The sequence below is a fragment of the Panthera uncia genome (genome assembly GCF_023721935.1).
Source record: "Panthera uncia isolate 11264 chromosome C1 unlocalized genomic scaffold, Puncia_PCG_1.0 HiC_scaffold_4, whole genome shotgun sequence".
NCBI lineage: Eukaryota > Metazoa > Chordata > Mammalia > Carnivora > Felidae > Panthera > Panthera uncia.
In genome coordinates this window covers 35,006,851-35,026,169 of record NW_026057585.1, presented here as the reverse complement: position 1 = coordinate 35,026,169, position 19,319 = coordinate 35,006,851, and the positions used below count along the sequence as shown (strand labels likewise).

Genomic DNA, 19,319 nt, shown 5'->3' with positions numbered 1-19,319 from the left:
CCCTTCTTCCCCTCTGGCTCCTCTCTAATTCTCTTTTTCAAAATGTGAATCTGATCTGGTCACCCTCTTTATATCAGACCATTTACCAAGTCCCATTGCTTGTAGACAAAAATCCAGAATCCTCAATGTGGCCTCCAAGATCTGCATAGCTCCACTGACTGTATATATTCCTATGAAAGAGCCTGAAATAATCTTCACCTGACTTCATACAGTTAACTTCTGGCTGCTTTCTAGACCTTACCTCAAAAGAAACTTCCACAGGAAAGTATCTTCTTGCCCTTTAAACTGTCATAGCACAGTATACCTGTCCTCCATAGCATACAGCTAGCTGTGCATTTAGTTGTATGATTACTGATCAGTGTCTACCCCCACAGAACTGTGGGTCCACGAGAGTAAGGACCATGTCTGTTTGCTCATTAGTATATCCCTAGTTGGAGAGCTGGCAGGAGCTTTGTCCTGAGGATCTCCCAAGCCAAGTTAAGCTATTTGAAATTTATCTCAAAGGCAATGGAAAGCTTTTGATGGATTTTAAGCAGGGAAACAATGTGATTAGATGAAGAATCACTTTGGATGAGATGTAGAGAAATCCAGACAAATACTCCTAAAACAGAAATGAGGCAAAGTCACAGTAATAGCTGGTTCTTGCGATTCTACTTTTCCTATCCCTCCTTTCTAAACCCACTGAGGCAGGTTACCCATAGACCCTTTCAGATTCTTGATCATTGTCTAGTCATTGACATTGACTAGATCATTGTCTAGTCATTTGCACATTGGTTGAGTTCCTAATACACGCTTGACACTAAGAATACTAAAATGATTCAGGCCCAGATGTATATTCCTAGCCCTCATCTCCCACTCTGATGGGAGAGACTGTCCAGTAAGCAGAGAGTATAATCCAGTGTGGAAAGTACCACAATGGAGTTTGAATGGAGTTCTCAAGTGCATAGGAGATTATAACTAAAACAGTTTCCTGGGGGAGCCAGAAAATGCCTCACAGAGGAGGTAGCATGGGAACTAGGTGGAACCAGGTAGGAATGGCAGATTTTGTCAAGTAGAGACAAATGAGGGGGCATTGTAAGCGGCTGGAAAAGCATGTGAAGGGCACACAGCTGTGAAAGGAACAGCATATTGGGGAATGGCTTTAGCCCTGCAGTTTCACAGCTGCAGAGAGGGTGTGTGGCGATGGGAATGGGGAAGGTGGTAGGAGATGGGAAAAGACAGGTATGTGGGGCCATCCTGTACAGGGCCTGGTTTGTGTAATCCGGGAGTATAAATATAATTCTGTCAGTTGCCAGAAATCATGGAACCACTCATGAAGGGTCTAATGGTTTATCAGGAAAGCAATGACTGAGCCAGCAAGAGTAATGATCTCCTGAACCCAAGAAACACAAGAATGATTATGGTCCTGAGAGAGGTAAACTGAGATCTGGACCTCTGAGGGAAGAGAGGGCCATGGTTCTAGCAAGCTGGCTGGGGCCCGCCCCTGGGAGTCTGAGTAAGTGAGCCCGGTCACACACTCTTGCATGTTCCGCCATGACAAATGTCTGGATTTGTGTCTTGCAGTTCCATGGAGAATGGGAGGCCACCAGACCCTGCAGACTGGGCTGTGATGGATGTCGTTAACTATTTCCGAACAGCGGGATTTGAGGAGCAAGCTAGTGCTTTTCAGGAGCAGGTAAGTTGGTCTAGAGAGACACAAATGAACACGGTTACCTGTTCCCCACAGTGGGCACAGGGAATGAGGGGGGAGAGGACCAGTGAGCAGTGAGGGATCTGTGAGTCTGTGCGTGTCCTCCACATCACACGCTGATCATACCAGACCCTAAGATACTGAGGAGGGTGGGGAAGGGCAGAAGGAAAGTGACAAGCTAATGATTCCTTCCTGCCAGAGGAAGCCCCAAGCCCTGGGACACAGTCACAGCTGCAGGAAGGAGGGCTAAAACTCATTTACATCTGCACCTTCTGAAAGATGGGACAGCCCTCCCTTCAACACAGACACCCTGGAAAGGAGAAAACAGAAAAGAAAGGAAAATGAGGGATGGATCTGACTAGAGACATGCAGCACCATGTACTACTGGCCTCAGCACCAACTGAGCTAGTAAGCCCCCTCCAGTTTGCTTTCTGGGTGCTTAGCAAGGTAGAGGGGAAAGAGTACAGATTTAGAGTTAAACTCTGCGTGACCTTGGGCAAGTTACTGTATCTCTCTGAGTCTTGCTTTCATGTCCACAACATGCGGCCATCAATGCCTCACTCAATAGGGTAGTGGTGTAAAGATTAAAGGACTGTGTATGCACAGGGCCTGGGGTAGGCCCTGCGCAATGTTTTTGCCCCCAGATTGTTAATTCTCTTCTCTCAGGTCCAGGGTTGGTATTGGAAAGAGGGAAAGAGAAGCAGGGCCCCTCTCCATTGTCTGCATGATTTCGGACTCCATTTTTAAGGCTGTGCCAGCTCTGTAGGGATGGTGCTCAAAGGGCCTTGACCATGAGGAAGCAAATTGAGGGGGCATGTTTGGTCTACACCAGACCAGCCCTGCAGGGAAACAGAGATCCTATCTCCCAATCAGTGAAGGATGAAGTTTTCTAAGCATTAAATTTACTTTTTAAGTATTGTAATATAATTGATAGAATTATAAGTTGAAGAATGTGTCTGGCTGCTTTTTCCATATCTGTTTAGCCATCTCTTATTCTCTACGCTGGGTTTGGGTAGGTAAACTTTTCTAATATATTAATATATAAATCTCTAAATCTCCTTCAATATTTTTCTCAAACCTGATCTCTGTCTCTCCCTCTTTCTCTCTTAATCTCTGTCTCTTTCTCTCTCCCCCACCCTCCCTCACTTTCTCTCTACATATGTATATATGTCTGTGTGTGTGTGCATGTGTGTGTGTGTGTTTGTATGTGTGTCTATTTGTTGTTGTCATTAATTTGGAAAATTTGCCAAAATAGCTGCTTAAATCACTTCACACTCATCAGAATAGCTAAAATTAGAAAGATCAATAAATTTAAATGTTCATGAGGATGTAGAACAAACACATTCTCCTACAGTGTTGGGGGCGGTGTAAAATACTCAGACATCTACCCCATGATCCAGCAGTTTCATTCCTGAGAATTTACACAAGGGAAATGAAAGCATATGTGCATAAGAGATTTGTACAAAACTGTTCTCAGTAGCTTTATTCATAATTGTCCCACCTGGAAGCCTAACTGTCCATCAGTGGGAGAATGTAGTATAGTCACACAACGGAATACCACCCAGTAACACACACACACACTAACTACTACTCATGTAGAGCAGTTTGGATGAGTCTCAAAGGATCCCACTGAGTAAGAGAACCCTCATTCAGGAGTTCATACTGAAGAGTGCCTATCTTAGTCCATTTGGGATGCTATAACGAAAATACTAGAAACTGGTGGCATAAACAACAAACATTCATTTCCCATGGTTCTAGAGGTTGGGGATTCCAAGATCAAGGAGACTGCAGACTGGGTGTCTAACGAGGGCCCTCTTCCTAGCCAGCTGTCGTTTAGCTGTGTCCTTGGATGGAGGAAGGGATGAGAGAGCTCTCTGGGGCTCGTTTTGTGAGGACACTAATCCTTATAATCACATCCCAAGGGCCCTACATCCTAACACTATCACCAATTACCTTTACTACCCCCTGGAGATTAGGTTTCAACATATGATTTGGGAGACACACAAACATTCAGACCGTCACGATTCCATTTAGATAAAGATTGAGAACAGGAAAATGCATCATTGATAGCAAGAATTAAAACAGTGGTTGCCTCTGGATAGGTGGGAGTGGAGAATGACTAGAAAGCGGCACAAAGGAACTTTCTGGGTGATGATAGCATTTCGTGTCTTGATGAGGGTTTGGATTATACGTATACGCATCAGTAGATGCACTGCATATGCACAGGTTTATGATGTTTCCGATTTGTGTGTTACATAGCGTCTACCTTTTACTTCAAAATCAAAAGAACTATAAAAAAATTAAACAATTTGGAATATGCAAGCTGAAATATTTAGAGAAATATACTGATTTATGCAACTTCCTTTGAAATGCATCAAATATGTATTGACAGTTGGATAGAGGAATGGGTAGATGGACAGACATGATAAAGCAAGTATAGAAAATGTTAATTGTAGAATCTCGGTGATGGTCACAAGGATTTTCACTATATAAGTTCTTACAACTTCATGTTTGAAAATTTTTATAATAAAATTATGGGGGAGAATAGCTCAGGTTGAAAAGCGAAGGCTGATCGGCTGGAACGTATTTTATTTTCGGTTTTAATGGAGTGATAGCCATTTGTGTCATTACAGTTGAATAACTCCCTTCCAAAATTAAATTTAAACAATATTGTGAAAGGTTAACCAAAAAAAGGACTGAGCTAAAAGGTCTCTTGGCCAAATTCCCAGCTGCCCAAAAGTGTTTTTCAGATTGCATTTTTACTCAGACTCCTCGGAGGCAGATGTCCCAGACTGGGGGCAGAGGGGGGTGTCCTTTGGGCCTTCCAGATTCTGTGCAGGACCTGAGAATGGAGCTGGCCAGCTCTGAGCTTGGCCCAGGAGCAGGCCCTTTCTCCCAAGGATGACATCACTGTGGTACCAGCAACACCGGGAGGCAAAAGGGAACAAATTCTCCCAAAGCATTTCATTCAGAAGTCCTTCAAGGGGGAAAGGGCATCATCCTGCTACTGTGCTGAACCCAACTCAGGAGCCTGAGAAATGGTCTAGAAGCTCGAGTTCCTTCATTCTCATGGAAGGGTGGTTGGAAAGAGTCTGCCTTGAATTATTCTCTGGAAGTAATCCCCATCTTCATCCTGCGTGTAATTATCGTCATCTTCCCTCCTCTCATTAAAGGAGGTAGAAGAAGGGAAAGGAGGGAATCACTGGTCAGGCCCCGCTGATAAGACAAGTAGCTGCTGTGATTTCCATGAGAACTGAGGATCAGGATCCTTTACTATGTTAGCCTGCCTCTTCCATCATCATGTCTCAGAAGGATTCATGTTGAGGCACCTGGGTGGCTCAGTCAGTTGAGCGTCTGACTTTGACTCAGGTCATGATCTCATAGTTCATAGGTTGAAGCCCTGTATCAGGCTCTGTGCTGACAACTCAGAGCATGGAGCCTGCTTTGGATTCTGTGTCTCCCTCTCTCTCTGCCCCTCCCCCACTTGGACTCTCTCTCTCTCTCAAAAATAAATAAGCATTAAAAAATAAAAAATAAAAAGAAGAAGAAGAAGGATTCATGTTTCACCTCCAAGGATCTTCCTGCAGTGAATCTCAAAAGTCAGCAGTCACTCTCCAAGTTCATCCTAGATGGGAAAACTGAGACCACCCCCAGCCCAAACGCATGTCCCTTCCAGGTACATCTTCCAGGTCTCAGCAGCTAAGAAACAATAAGAAGCGCCACAGTGTGAAATCTCCTGGGGGAAAGCTTTGCCCTGCCATTGGACAGTAGCAGGACAGGACTGGAGAGTACCCTCTAAACCACTTTGGAAAGAGCAAGTCTGGAAAGGATAGTACAGTTGTCAATAATGTGGGGAGCTTAGTTTCATGGCCGACTGTTATGGACTGAATGTCTGTGCCCCCTCCCAAAACTCATATGTTGAAACCCTAACTCCCAATGTGATGGTATTAGGAGGACTTTGGGAAATAATCAGATTTAGATGAGGTCATGAGCATAGGGCCCTCGTGATGGGATAAGTGCCCTGGAAAGAAAATACCAGAAAGCTCGCTTGTCTCTCTCTGCCATGTGAGGGTACAGCAAGAGGATACCGCCTGGCAGCCAGGAAGAGGACCTCACCAAGACCTGCCCATGCTGGCACTGTGAGCACTCCCAGCCTCCAGAACTGTGATCAGAACTTAGCGCTGGCTAAAATAGTGACATTGATGCCAGACATGTCCACCTTCAGCTGGGCTGACTTTCAGATATCCATCTTCATGATATGGCCTCACAGTACCATACTGGATATTCTGTTGCTGTAGCAACCAGACACAGATGTGGCTTTCTAGAAGCATGCCTCCTTGGAAGATGTCAGGCCATTGAGTAAGGTTTGTCCAAAGGGCAGAAATGGTGTCCCATGTTCCTGGGGTATGAAGCATCTGGTTAAGCTGGTGATTTTTGCATGACTGCCTTTTCCCTGTGCAGACACATTGCACTGCCACATGACAGTGGTTTCCATTAAGTTTCCTTCTGGTACAGTAATCTCTATCAAGTTTTCTTCTGTAAAATTGTTTTGACCCTTCTGCGTAAGTCACAACTGTAAGCCAAAAGAACTGTCCGGAGGGAAGGTCTAAGCCCCTGCCTAGCCCCTTGCCCCACCCAGGATGACCCAGTGTCAGTAATGTATGTGTGTTTCAGGTTGTTTACTGTTCTGGTCAGTCCCCTTTAAGACCAGTGATACCACTCACTCTTCCTTGGTTCACTGGCCCCATTAACATAGTGTTCCAGAGGGTTCACTGACCCGTAAGAACAGGAGGCAGTGGGAGTCCTTAGTGGAGGACACAGTGATGACAACTCTGTCAGTGCTCTCTTTCCTATGGACACCATGGTGTGGTGACTATTTTCCCAGGTGTCTTCTGGCAGACAGATCTCTCATGCTGTGGTGAAGAGTTTTAGTTAGAGTCATGACTCCAAGTTTCTTTTCTCCTGATTGATATTGATCACTGGAGGATCCTGAAGAGTCTGCCCTTTCTAGGACACAGGTTTCTATAAAGTGAATGTTGATGTAAACAAGCAGAATATTGCTCAAGCTGCTGCGTTAATAGTCAGGTATTAGTTTAGAACCGGCCTTGATGAAGTATGCTTTCAATGCACAGCACAGAGCGCAAAACCACTTGAGATATTGGGTATACAGTGTTGAATTTTGGTGACTAGATGATATGGCACTTGCCCTTAGATAGAAGTTGCCTGGTTTTCAAGAGTCAAAGGTACTTATGAAGTAAAAGGACTTCTACTTTCCTAGCATTGGTTTTTAAGAGAACCCTCTGACTAATCTTACTCAAAAGCATCTCCGCTTTCCTCACAGAACATTTAGGATAAGGTTTACTCTGTCAGACTCTGAAGGCTAAATGAGCACCATTCTCCGGTGTGAAGCCATTTCTATTGACAGTGCTTTTAGTTGCCATTTAAGGAATTCTGGCAGTCCGGTTCATCACCACTCAGACTGGACCCTCATGTGGGTCACAGCCAGCTCTGCCGCTCGTCATGTAGTCACTGCACTTCCGTGTCTTTGTCTGTCTGACTCACATAGTCACATTATATATGAAGGAGTTGGAAGACAGCAGTCTACCACTCAATCAGTGTCCTATAATTCCTATTGTTCAGGTTCCTCAAGCTTACAAGTGAGTAACATCGGTGATTCTGTTTCTAGAACAATATGTATCACTGAGATTTTTTTTTCCTCAGAGTATCATAACAATGTAATGTGCAATTCATGGTGACAAATTAATTTTACTCTATTATCTCCTCACTGTCCCCAAACCACATGACTAAGAGCAGTATTTTACTCTGAAATGCCCAACTGTTGTTTAAACCATTCATTTGGAATGCATTTCTTTTCAGATGGCTATTTGCTAACTTTCTGAAGCCACTGACTTAACAAATATGAATACAAATTCTCACTGCTACGAATTGCCAAATAACATTATTTCCAAATGGAGCAGTCAAGTAGGGAGACCAATCAGAGCAACTCTGAGCATAGTGGCCGAAGTCATTGCCAGATGGATTTCAACTGTAGTGATTCTGGTGGATATTTCTAACTAGACCCAGGACCAATCTAGGTTTTGGGAAGCTTTCTACAATTTTAAGAGCCCTCCTTGTGGAGAAAAATTAGGAAATATGAATACACAATTACTAAGGCAAAAGTTAAGCTTCACTAGGTCCATGGTACATTCAGCTCTGAGTTAGATTAGTTAAGTCCCCACAAATTAGAAATCACTTTTATTACTTTTTAAGCATTTTATAATACCAACTACTGAAAATATTTAAGGTGCTTTGACACCTGGTATTTCTTTACAGTTGAAGGCTCCTGAAATGCTTAAAATATTTTATAACATAATCAACAGAGGAAGTGGCAACTCAGATTCTGCCGCTGTGTCCTTCCAGTCCACCAATATTGGGGAAATAGTTAAAAAGTCAGTGGATGACGCTAACAATAAGAAAATAGCCAAGAGAATTGAAAGCAAAACTGATAAGGAAGAAACCATTTGAATTTTTGATTGAAATAGAATATATTTCTATAAACCCAAAATCCCAAATGGTTGTTGAAGTCATTTATTTGAAATGAGACCAGTTATAAGACATTATCACATAGCCAGGTACATTCATGGTGCTTCTTTGTCTCATTCACTTGTTCAGTTGTTTCAATAGTTATTGTAGCTTTTTCTAAGGCTTATTAAAATAAATATAAAACTGTTGAAGTAATTAGTGCTCATCATTACAAGTATTATTTTACTTTAACAAACCACCTGAAATGATTGTAGGTGTGGGAACCATTTGAAGGAAGCACAGAATATTCCTGGCAGGGGAAGATCAAATACAAAGGCATGAGGACACGAGAAAAGTATGATTTATCTTGAGAATTCCAAGTACCTTGTAGTTAGAGGTGTGGAGCAGGGAACATCAAGGGATAAGCCTGAAAGATAAACCGGGGTCCAGGGTACAGACAGTCTGGTTTGCCTGGCAGATGGAAGACTTGACCTGAAAGGCACTGGGAAACCATGGAAAGATATTAAGTGGGAAGTGAGTGCCAGGATGAGATTTGTGTTTTTGAAAGATCAGTCTGGTGGCAATGTGGAATGTGGCTTGGAGGACAACTAGATGGAAGGTGGGAAAGCTGGCTGTAATAATTCCACTGGGGAAAGGAAAAGATGGCTTCGAAAATATGGGAAGATGGCCAGAAGAATTTAGTGGATCATTGGCAATAGAGGATGAAGATTTGTCCCATCTCTGTTCTCTGCTGTAACCCAAGACCGAGCTCACTGCCCACAGATGGCAAAGAACGGGGCTTGGGTGACTGCCAAGTTTCCAGATTGGGTGGGTTGTAAAGTGGTGCCATTAACTAGGATGTTTGTGGGAGGTAAGTTGTAAAAGGGCTAAAATGAGCACAGTTTGGGACACATTAAATCTGAAGGCCTGTAGTACCTCCAGGTGGACATATCTAGCAGATGGTTCAAGGGAAGAGTAAGACCTAGGGGCAGAGATATGAGGTCATCAACAGTCATAAGAAGGATGAGAATGAGAGAGGCATATAGAAGGGGGGGAGAAAAAGGTCAAGGTCAGCACCCTGGGGAACACCAAGGTTTTTAATGGTTGGGACAAAAAAGGCAACTATGAAAAGCAACTGAGAAAGAAATCAGGGAGGTGAGGAGAGAACCAGTAATGAGGGGTTGTACAGAAACCAATGAAGGAGGAAGTTTTAAGAAAAATGAAATGATTGACAAGGTCAAATTCCTCAAAAAGGTGAAGCCCCAGTGGAGTCTGCGAATGATGGTGGGGTTTCAGTGGAGTTGGGGGTGGGGGAGTATTGGTGACTATTGAGGTGGAGGACCCTTTCCTCCAAGCTGAGGAATGAACAGGAGATAGGCAAGTGGAGGTAGAACCAGTAGGTGGGGGTAGGGGTGGTGGTAGTATATAGACATGAGAGCTCTTTTCAGAGAGAGGAGACACTCAAACTTATTTACATGCAGGAAAGTAGCCAAAAGAATTAGGTTAAAATTCAATGAAATTGAGGACAGTTAAATAAAGCAAACTCCCTGAGGATAAGGAAAAGGATGAGATCAAAGAGTATGGAAAGGCAAGGATAGGAGAAATTGGAACCCTCATGTATTGCTGGTGGGAATATAAAATGATGCGGCCGCTGTAGAAAAGTTTGGTAGCTTTTCAAAAAGTTAAGCATAGAATTACCATATGGCTCAATAATTCCCCACAAAGAATTGAAAAGAGGGACTCAAATAGATACTTGTACACAAATATTCACTGCAGTATTATTCACAACAACCAAAAGGTGGAAACCACCCAGGTGTCTATGAACAGATGAATGGATAAACAAAACGTGGTATATACATACAACAGAATATTATTCAGCCATAAAAAGGAATGAAGTTCTGGCACATGCCACAATATGGATGAACCTTGACAACACTCTCCTAAGTGAAGTAAACCAATTAAATATTGTATGATTCCATTTATATGAAATATCTAAGACAGGCAAATTATTCATAGAGACACAAAGCAACTTAGGGGCTATTAAGGACTGGGGGCAGAGGGAGTTACTGCTTAATAGAGTTTCTGTTTGAGGTGATGGAAGAGTTTAGAAAATAGATGGTGGCGATGATCTCACTACATTGTAAATACATTCATGCCACTAAATTGTACACTTAAAAACAGTTCATTAAAATGGCCTACTTGCTGTTACATATATTTTACCATAATAAAATGTAATGTCGGCCATAATATACATGGTTCACTTCATTCAGTTTGGTCGATAAAATATTCAGATATTTTATTTTGTTGTTTTAAAAAGAATATGAAGGGATTAATTCTGAGCAAGACAGGGATATCTTCTCCTGTCCTTCCTGTTCTTCCTCTATCCTTCCTGTGCTCCAGGGACATAGGTGAGGATGTATACCGATCTAGCTAAGATAGCCCTTGTCCCCAGGGACAGTAAGGGAGTTCCTGACAGTCTCTATTTCCTTTGCTAAACAAGAGACAAGCTCCTGTGCTTGGAGTGGACAGGACGGGGAGAGGTTTAGTAAGGAACTAGAGGAAAGCAGTGACCATTAAGAGCGACCACCATGGGGAATGGGAGAGAGATCTGATTGAGGATACCCAGAACTGTTGAGGACTTTTACTGACCCAGCTGAGACCGGCACAGTGCCCACATCTAATGTTTCATCTTCACAGCGTCTTGATTTTTTTTTCCCAGCTGCACCAGGTATAGGAGTCAGAGAAGCTGGATTGCTACACTGCTCCTGGATGGGGTGCTTGTGGCATGGGCACAGTGGATGGCTAATAGCCTAAGAGGGCAGTTTGAGAGGGCATATAAAAGAATGGTTCCCAGTGCCAACCAGGGGGTGCAGACTTGATACAAAGGAAGAGCCTGAAGGAGACTCATAACCTTGGAAAAAGTGGATTTGAAATGTGAAAGTGGGTGTAATGAGAGTGAGGAGTGAGAGATAGAATTTTAGATTTTTAAGTGTTGCAGGGTTTTGTAGTCTTCTGGTTAGTGACATTATAGAAGGTTCTAGAAGTAAAGGTGAAGTTGTAGAAATGGTGTATTCTACTAACTGCTGTCCCAAGTAGATGAAAACGTGTCATGGCATAATTATAGAATTTTGTTTCTTTAAAAAAATTTTTTTTAATGTTTATTCATTTTTTTGAGAGAGAGCTCACGCACGTATACGCACATGAGTAGGGGAGGAGCAGAGAGAGAGAGCAAGACATAGGATCTGAAGCAGGCTCCAGGCACTGAGCTGTCAGCCCAGAGCCCAATGTGGGGCCTGAACCCACAAACCTCAAGGTCATGACCTGAGGCAAAGTCAGAGGCTTAACCGACTCGGGGAGCCACCCAGGCACCCCGAGTAGAAGTTTGTTTCTTATTCATGTAAATAGTCCAAGGTGGTCTTGGGAGTGTTCTCCTTCACTATAATTCAAGAACCCAGGTTGATGGAGGCTCTGTCATCTTCAGCAAGATCAGGATCATCCAGGCATTGACATCCAGTTGGCATAAAGGTAAGGTGCAAGGAGGGGCACACGTAGGCGGTTTTATGGGCCAGGTGCACATAGAAACACATCATTGTTTCATCTGTCATTGGCCAGAACGTGGTCACATGGTCATACCACATTGCAAGGAAATCTTGAGAAATGTGTAGTTGTGTGTCCTGGAAAAAAGAGCCACCAACAGGCCTTGCTACACTTGAGCCTCGAAGTCATTTTTTTTTTTTAATTTTTTTTTATTGTTTATTTTTGAGACAGAGAGAGACAGAGCATGAATGAGGGAGGGTCAGAGAGAGAGGGAGACACAGAATCTGAAGCAGGCTCCAGTCTCTGAGCTGTCAGCACAGAGCCTGATGCGGGGCTCGAACTCACAGACTGTGAGATCATGACCTGAGCCAAAGTCGGCCGCTTAACCGACTGAGCCACCCAGGCGCCCCTCGAAGTCATTTTTTAAAGCATTTCCTGTTGTGATGCTGCTACTTAGTTTTGTTTTTAAGTCCAGAGATAAGTTTCAAAAAGGCTAACTTTAAAAGATAGCTGAAGTGAAGAAGCCTTATCTGACCATACATGGGAAGCCTTCACTTCTAATTCTGTTCCTTATATCTATTCTGGGTTTTGTTTTGTTTTGTTTTAAATCTAGGCAGGCATCTCTGTAACCCAGTTTCCTCAGTTGATGAAGTGAGTTTCATTCTTTTTCCTTCATCAGAAATGTGTACAAGATTTTTTTTTTAATAGAGCTCCTTTATCACCCACTTTGTGCCAGCAGCAAATATTAAATAACACAGAGATACTCATTAAGTCACTGAAGGCATGAGCCCTCACAATGAGCCAAAATGGATTTTGTTTCTGATTTAAGGTCAAGACCCGTTTTGGTTCTGACTATTACTTTAACAAATAAGGTAGACTTCTTTCTGAGCCACATAAACAGTTTTTTGTTTTGTTTTGTTTTGTTTTGTTTTTCCTGTAGACAAGCTGCTCAGTGTTGGTTTCTTAAACTAGGTGAAGTCTTCCTAATATGTATATTATCCATCTCAAATTTTCCACCAATAGGAATGCAAGGCAAGCACAGCATCAGCTGGGAGTCATTGGCTGATAATGTTGAGCTCATAGTCACTCCCCCACATTGAGCTGCAGGATCAGGGCCGATGGAGAGGGTGGAATTGTAGAGGACACCAAAGAGGAATTTCTTCCCCAGAGGAAAGTTTGTCCCAACAACCATGTGATGAGATTCAAACGGTCTTGGTGTAGACTTGAGTAGTTCACCATATTCCTTTCCAAAATTATATGGAAATTCTTCTGAAAACAAACTCTGTGTCTTGGAAAGGAAAGGTCTTTTAAAGAAACATGGTGAATTACTACAAAGTACTAGGAGTGCCTCAAAATGCTTCCCCTTCTGATATTAAGAAGGCTTACCACCAGTTAGCTCTTCAGGTACATCCAGACAAGAACCCAAAAAACAGGGAGGAAGCTGAAGAGAAATTCAAACAAGTAGCAGAAGCCTATGCGGTCTTGTCTGATGCCAAGAAACGCAACAACTATGACAAGTCCAGAGGAAACCGCATCAAAATGGAAGATAAAGGGGACTTCAGCAGGGACAAAAACTGTTTGAAAGAGGAACCATGGTTTGAGAGGCCACACTGTGGCTTTCAAAATGTCTTTGAAGACAAAGACCACTTCTCATGGGACTATTTTTCCACTGGTCATATGGGTAGGGCCAGAAGATTCCACTCCTCCTTCTTTGATGTGACCCCCATACTGGACACAGGATTTTCCACGTTTGTATCCCTGGGCTCCAGAACAAGTCCCCCTTCCTCTGAAACATTTTTACCCTTTGTAAGCAGTGGAATGGGAAACTTCAGACTGGTCACCACTTGTAGCCAGATAGTGAATGGCAAGAGAGTTGTTACAAAGAAAGTTCTAGAAAATGTGAGGGGGAAGACCGAAGTGGAAAAAGGAAACCTATTTCATCAGATTCCTCCACGTCATTGGTAAGGAGTCTGTGCTTTGTTCTTTCACGGGGAGACTTCCCTATAAGGCTGGTGAGTCTGATGCGTATCAAAGACAGAGTTGGAATCTGAGAGTGTGTTAAAGCAGAATGGACAGAAACCAGCTTAGTGCAAACCTCTCATTTCCCAGAGGAAAGAAATAATGGGCCAGATGTTAATGCAAGACACTAGGAAGCAGCGGAGTTTGGCTTCTAGCCGGTCTTCTGGTTGGTCTAAACTGAGCTTTCATTTCCTCTCCACTGTATAGGGGGTGGAGACCACCACCACAAATATGGCTTTCTGAGTTAGTTGCAGGGTCTCACCATCATAAAGCCCATTGACTTCTCTTTGACTTATTCCTTGTCCTTCCTTGCTATTAACCGGTTTGCCTCTTGCTTGACGGCCACTCTTTTTCTCTTCCTAGCCTCTTTCTCTTTTCTCTTCCCACCTCATCTTTCTTCCCATACATTTCCAACGGACCATATCACAATTAGGCTCAACTGAAAAAGCTATCAAGGTGTAGATTAGTGTTCGCAGAGAGAAAGAGTGAACAGTAAATGGGTTAAGATTTTTTTATATACTTTTTTTAATAGCTAGCATTTATTGAGTATTCTGTAGGTATCAGGCATTCTGCTTCACGTATGTTATTGCAGTAATCCTTTCAGCAGTGAAATACAGTAGCTACTTTCCCTCCATCATATAGATAAGGAAAGGAGGCTTAGAGAGATTAACTTGCCCAGCCCCACCTAATAAGCAATAAAATAATGTCTTACTCTAAAACACATGCTTATCTACTGAGCTGTAACATCTAAGGAGCCTACTCATTTATTTTTAGATCAAGGGTCTTGCCCTCATTGGAAATTTACACCTATCATCTCTAAACCTTACTTCCATGCAAGAGTACTTGCTCGAGCTTCTTAAGTATGCAGACATTTTTTTTGCATGAATATTATTGCCCAACAGGTACTTGGTTACTCTTTCAGGAAGACGGAAGCAATGTACAAAGCTTCATTGAAACTGACAAATGATTATCCCTTAACACAGGAATGTAAACAGGATCCCAAAATGTGAATTATCTCTTTGTTTTGACTTTAATCATGATGTATATGCAAAATCATGGGATGTTTTTTAATGTTTATTTATTTAACTGGATCTGGTCACACTCCAACCCCTTCATTTATACTAATAAACAAACTGGGGTATAGAGGAGTGGTTGCTTGTGGAAAATTACTGGTGGAGTCTGCATCAGAAACTCTGTCTTCCAGTTTCCAATCTCATGCTCATTCTAGTACACCATGCTGACTGGCAAAATTCGGATTTCATTTGCATCCCAGTCTTTTATAGAAGTTATGTAACAAATGATTTGCTTCCTTAATCAAGGAACTTTTCTGTGTTTGCAATTTTTATGAGACAAAATTTTTGATGTAGTCTTTGAGCTTTTTTAATCTTACCGAATTTTCTGAAGTTGAACGGGAATATGCCTGCATCCCTCTGGCAACGGGTAGCATTCAGGCAGGGAGCACGCTTCCAGAAAGGAAGCAGTAGATGGATTTGGAATTGGAACACATCCTGTTTCTCTCAAAGCCTTTGCATTTCCACTTGGTAGTCATTGAAAATCTCCCATATGTCAGGCACTGTGCTAGGTGCCTTCCATGAATGATTTATTTCTAATCTCTAGAATCCTTCAGGGGCTTATTTCCATTTTACAAGTGAGGAAACCGGGGCTCAGGGAAGACAAGTCCTTTACTTTACCAAAGGTCACACAGTAAGTTGTGGAGACAGGGTTTGGACAACAGTTTGCTTGACCTGGAAGCTCACGTTCCCATTATGTCGTGTTCCACTGCCGTTCATTTGAGCTGCTGTAGTCATGGCTTAAGAGGAAGGTTTTGTTGTATGTATGAGTTAGATTCATTTCAAATTTTTAAAATGAGTATTGCCAGATGGAGCTTTCTTTTACCGTTGCTAGTGTGAGGTGAACTTCAGTGTGGCTACTGAACAAAGGGAAAATCAAATTGGAGCATGAAACTTGATTTTCTATTTTGTCTTAAATAAAATCCAAATTTCAGCATCTTTCACAGACATACTTGGCTTCTGACGGAAATGCTGAGTTGTAGAAGGAGTTTTTTGCCAGCAAAGATAAAAAAAAAAAAAAATTCACTTTCAGTTAGTCGAGGAAGTTTTCTTGTTGTGTAGAAATGAAAGCAGTGTCATCTCTTCCTGAGGCCTGTTTAAAACATGTACAAAGTTAAGTATGAGCATTTGCTCATACTTTGTTGTCATTTAACAACAAAGGAAAGTTGGAGAGCAGGAAGGGCTTTGCTGGTTTATAAAGCATTCCAAGTGAATCAGTGTTCATCTCCGTCAATCTAAGATAGACTTCGAGCTTTGAAGGAACCTGTGATTCAGATTCCTGTGACCTCACAGAGCCTTCAGAACTGCTGCTGTGGTTTCCGCATGTCAAAAGCTCTTCTGCAAACTCTTATGCTTACGGGTTTTACTGAGGGGCAGTCTTTGGGCTTGCTAGCTGCTTAAGGAGAAGAAAATACTTGAGGGTTAGCGTCTATTCCTATGTCCTCATCTAATTTTTCACTCTTGCCCTGTCAACTAACTGCTTTATACACCATGTTTTTGAATAGTTGTCTCTCACAAATTAATGTGAGATCTTTTTTTTCTAGTAATCGGCAAAATAAGGGTTTCCAGAGTTCAAAAACACCACAGAGCGGTTATAAGTAATTCCTTGTCCTTCTGCTCTGGTTCATGGTAGGTGGTTGACAAATGACATGAGGACCATGGATGGGTCTGTTGAGGAGTAATGACAAGTGATTGTATAAGTTATAGCTCAGGAAGCATTTGCGAGAATAGTATCTCATGGAATCCTGTCAGAAACCCCAAATCCCCACGTTGCCAACCAAGGAGACAGAGGAGGAAGGGATTTACAGGTCACAAAGTGAGTGTTTCGTCAGCCCACTAGCCCAGTGCTGTTTCTCCACACACAGAGATGTGCAAAGCACATGTTCTTCACAGTCTGGCAAAACACAAGGGAATTTGGAGTTCTAGGGATCAGTGTAGGAAGGAGTCACAGTTTTGTAGAGTTACAGTTATACACCATGTCCCCTTGTCTGTCCATCAGTGGGAGAGGTGGGTACAGACATGTCAGAGCTTACCTAACATGCACAGTTGGTCCATCTCTTGGGTCCAGGTCCCCTAAGAGCCAGCTCACTTGTCCCCACAATAAAAAGTAACCAAAATAAGGTGGCATTCAGCATCCTTCTCAGTGATCTCTTTCCAAAAGTTCCAAACCATTTTCTGTATTTGGGATCCTCATGTCTTTGATGGGAAACCTGTTTGTATTTCACCTCCAAGCTTTGTGGTCTCCGGGACACTCTGGTTGGGTACCTAAAGGGTGTGGGAAGTGGACTCCGAGAGAACAGGGGCAGAGCCCTGTCCCTCACTACCTTATTTGGAATCTTGAGGATCCACTGAGAGGAAGCATGGTAGGACCTGCAACATGAGAGGTTGATTTTCGGGTTGAGGCAGGATGATTCTTCTTTTAAAGGACAGGAAAGAAGTTCACCGAAAGTATATCATTTTTCCATTGTCCATTGTTGTGATTAACAAGACTCCAGAAAACCTAGGACTCTATGGCCCCATTGGTTCATCTATACCACACATATTTACTTGCAAGTGTCAAGCGAAACAGAAAGGAGTTATGGAAAAAACATTGGCTTTGGCTGTAGGCAGATGAGTTCAAATCCTGTTACCTTTGCCTAACTTCTTGATCTTCACACCTTGCTCCTTGTGTTTGCCTGTAAAATTATGATAATCCCTGCCCGTCCTAATTTATAGTTGTTTTAGGAAATTAAGTACACAGAAATTCCGCATAAACTTTAATATATTTTATAAATGGAAAGTGTCATTATCTCTTTCAGAAACAATATCTTTGATCCCTACCAAGTATACATACCAAGTCCGCCATCATTTTTTTAAGATGCAACTTTAGCAATGTGGTCTTGACAACAAGATCAGCTATGGATTGCATTTAATCCAAAAATAAAAGTGGAAGATGGAACATAAAAATAGAGGAGTCCATTTTTTCCATTTGGCATAAATAAAAAAGTAATGTTTTTAGCTTGGAGACAATCAATACGTCTTTTCTTTTGAACTTTGGATTTGGACTTACATGTTGCTTTCATCCTTTGCTTCCATTGTAGGAAATTGATGGAAAATCCCTGCTATTGATGACAAGAAATGACGTGTTGACAGGACTTCAGTTAAAACTGGGGCCTGCTCTGAAAATCTACGAGTATCATGTTAAACCTCTGCAGACAAAGCATTTAAAGAACCACTCTTCATAGTACAGTCAAGTTGGGGTCTTAGACCTCAAAAAATACATAATGACATAATTTAGTTTCATGTGATGAAACTTTGTAAACAGAATACATACATGTGTATATGTAAAGAATTTCAGTCAAATGAAACGTTATCCTATTGGATAGACTAGGCAATCCATCGGCTGACCTGAATTCAGCCAGGAGGAGCAAGGATAACTTATAGACAGGATGGTTTTCCTGGTGGATCTTGTCAAATTGAGTGATCTTTGACATGATTAGACACCCCTCCCCACCAAAGGGATTTTCTTCACAAATTGCTTTCCCAGAATCCTTGAAAAAGGATTGAATTGAATGATCTTTTGGGTTACAGATGTAGGGAGATTAAAAACAAGAACACTTGGGGGAAGGGGAGAAAAGAAAGATTGCTGTCTCCCTTGAATTCCTCTGCTCCTTAGAGCTTGTGTTATTTGGATGGAATTGCCGACACCCTTTTTTATAGAGGGTCCTCCACTTGACCTTATTAAGGTTTCACTGGGATATACTGCGATGTTTGAGACGACCGTGCGTCATGGCCCCTACAGGAGCAGAACCTCTGAAAAAGAGAAACTCTGTTGTGTCTTCGGGATGTCCCTCCATCTTCAGCTTCTTTCATAGGGGGTAACGGTATTTTCTGCATAGATTTACTTTCAAATTGGCTCTTTGTTTCCGAAGAAGAAAACATTTTTTCACTTTATGGTTTGTATTTATACGAATTTGTTTCTGAAGGAATTTGCCAAGAGTTATAGATCAAAAAGCCTTGTTACTAGTACAGAGTATTTTTATATATATTCCTTCATGATGGTGTAATATTTTTTTAATTGCTCTGATGCTCTGTTGGATTCTTGGTTTGAGTACTTGTTTTTAAGAACTTGAAAAAGTGGGCTTGCTACATCTCTGTTCAAAGAGACATTGGTTCAAATCTCTGTGTGTCAATGCCTTGGTGAACTGGTGCTTTGTGGTCACAATAAAGCATTGCTTCGGTTTATTCCCAGTGTATGTTTGATCTTTTCTGTTTGGTTGCCTCTTCAGTTGGGATTAAGGATTAAGGTCATTCCTTAAAACCATGGAAAGAAAGTTAAGCCTAAAAAAAAAAAAAAAGCAACTTTGGATTTATAAAACATTTAGATTTGTTTGTGGGTTTACCTTCTTTATGAATTACATTGTCCAAATAGGCCTTGTTCCTTCTCTTACCCCCATCCAACAACCAATTTTAGGTGTCATTTTAGCCAAAGTTTTTTTTTT

The 19,319-nt window shown here is 42.0% G+C and overlaps 1 protein-coding gene across 2 annotated transcripts in view; it reads left to right on the top strand.

Annotated features, from left to right (window-relative positions):
• Positions 1-19,062, top strand: part of SAMD13 (sterile alpha motif domain containing 13) — a 37,369-nt gene extending 18,307 nt beyond the window's left edge. The window contains exons 3-4 of one of the 2 annotated variants that reach the window (XM_049616911.1): positions 1,564-1,675; positions 17,919-19,062. In XM_049616911.1, coding sequence (XP_049472868.1) covers positions 1,564-1,675; positions 17,919-18,062 — 256 coding nt within the window. In that variant the 3' untranslated portion in view covers positions 18,063-19,062. Of the gene's footprint in view, positions 1-1,563; positions 1,676-12,804; positions 13,711-17,918 lie in introns of those variants that run through there. The other variant, XM_049616910.1, reaches the window with a different exon arrangement.
• Positions 19,063-19,319: the final 257 nt, after the last annotated feature.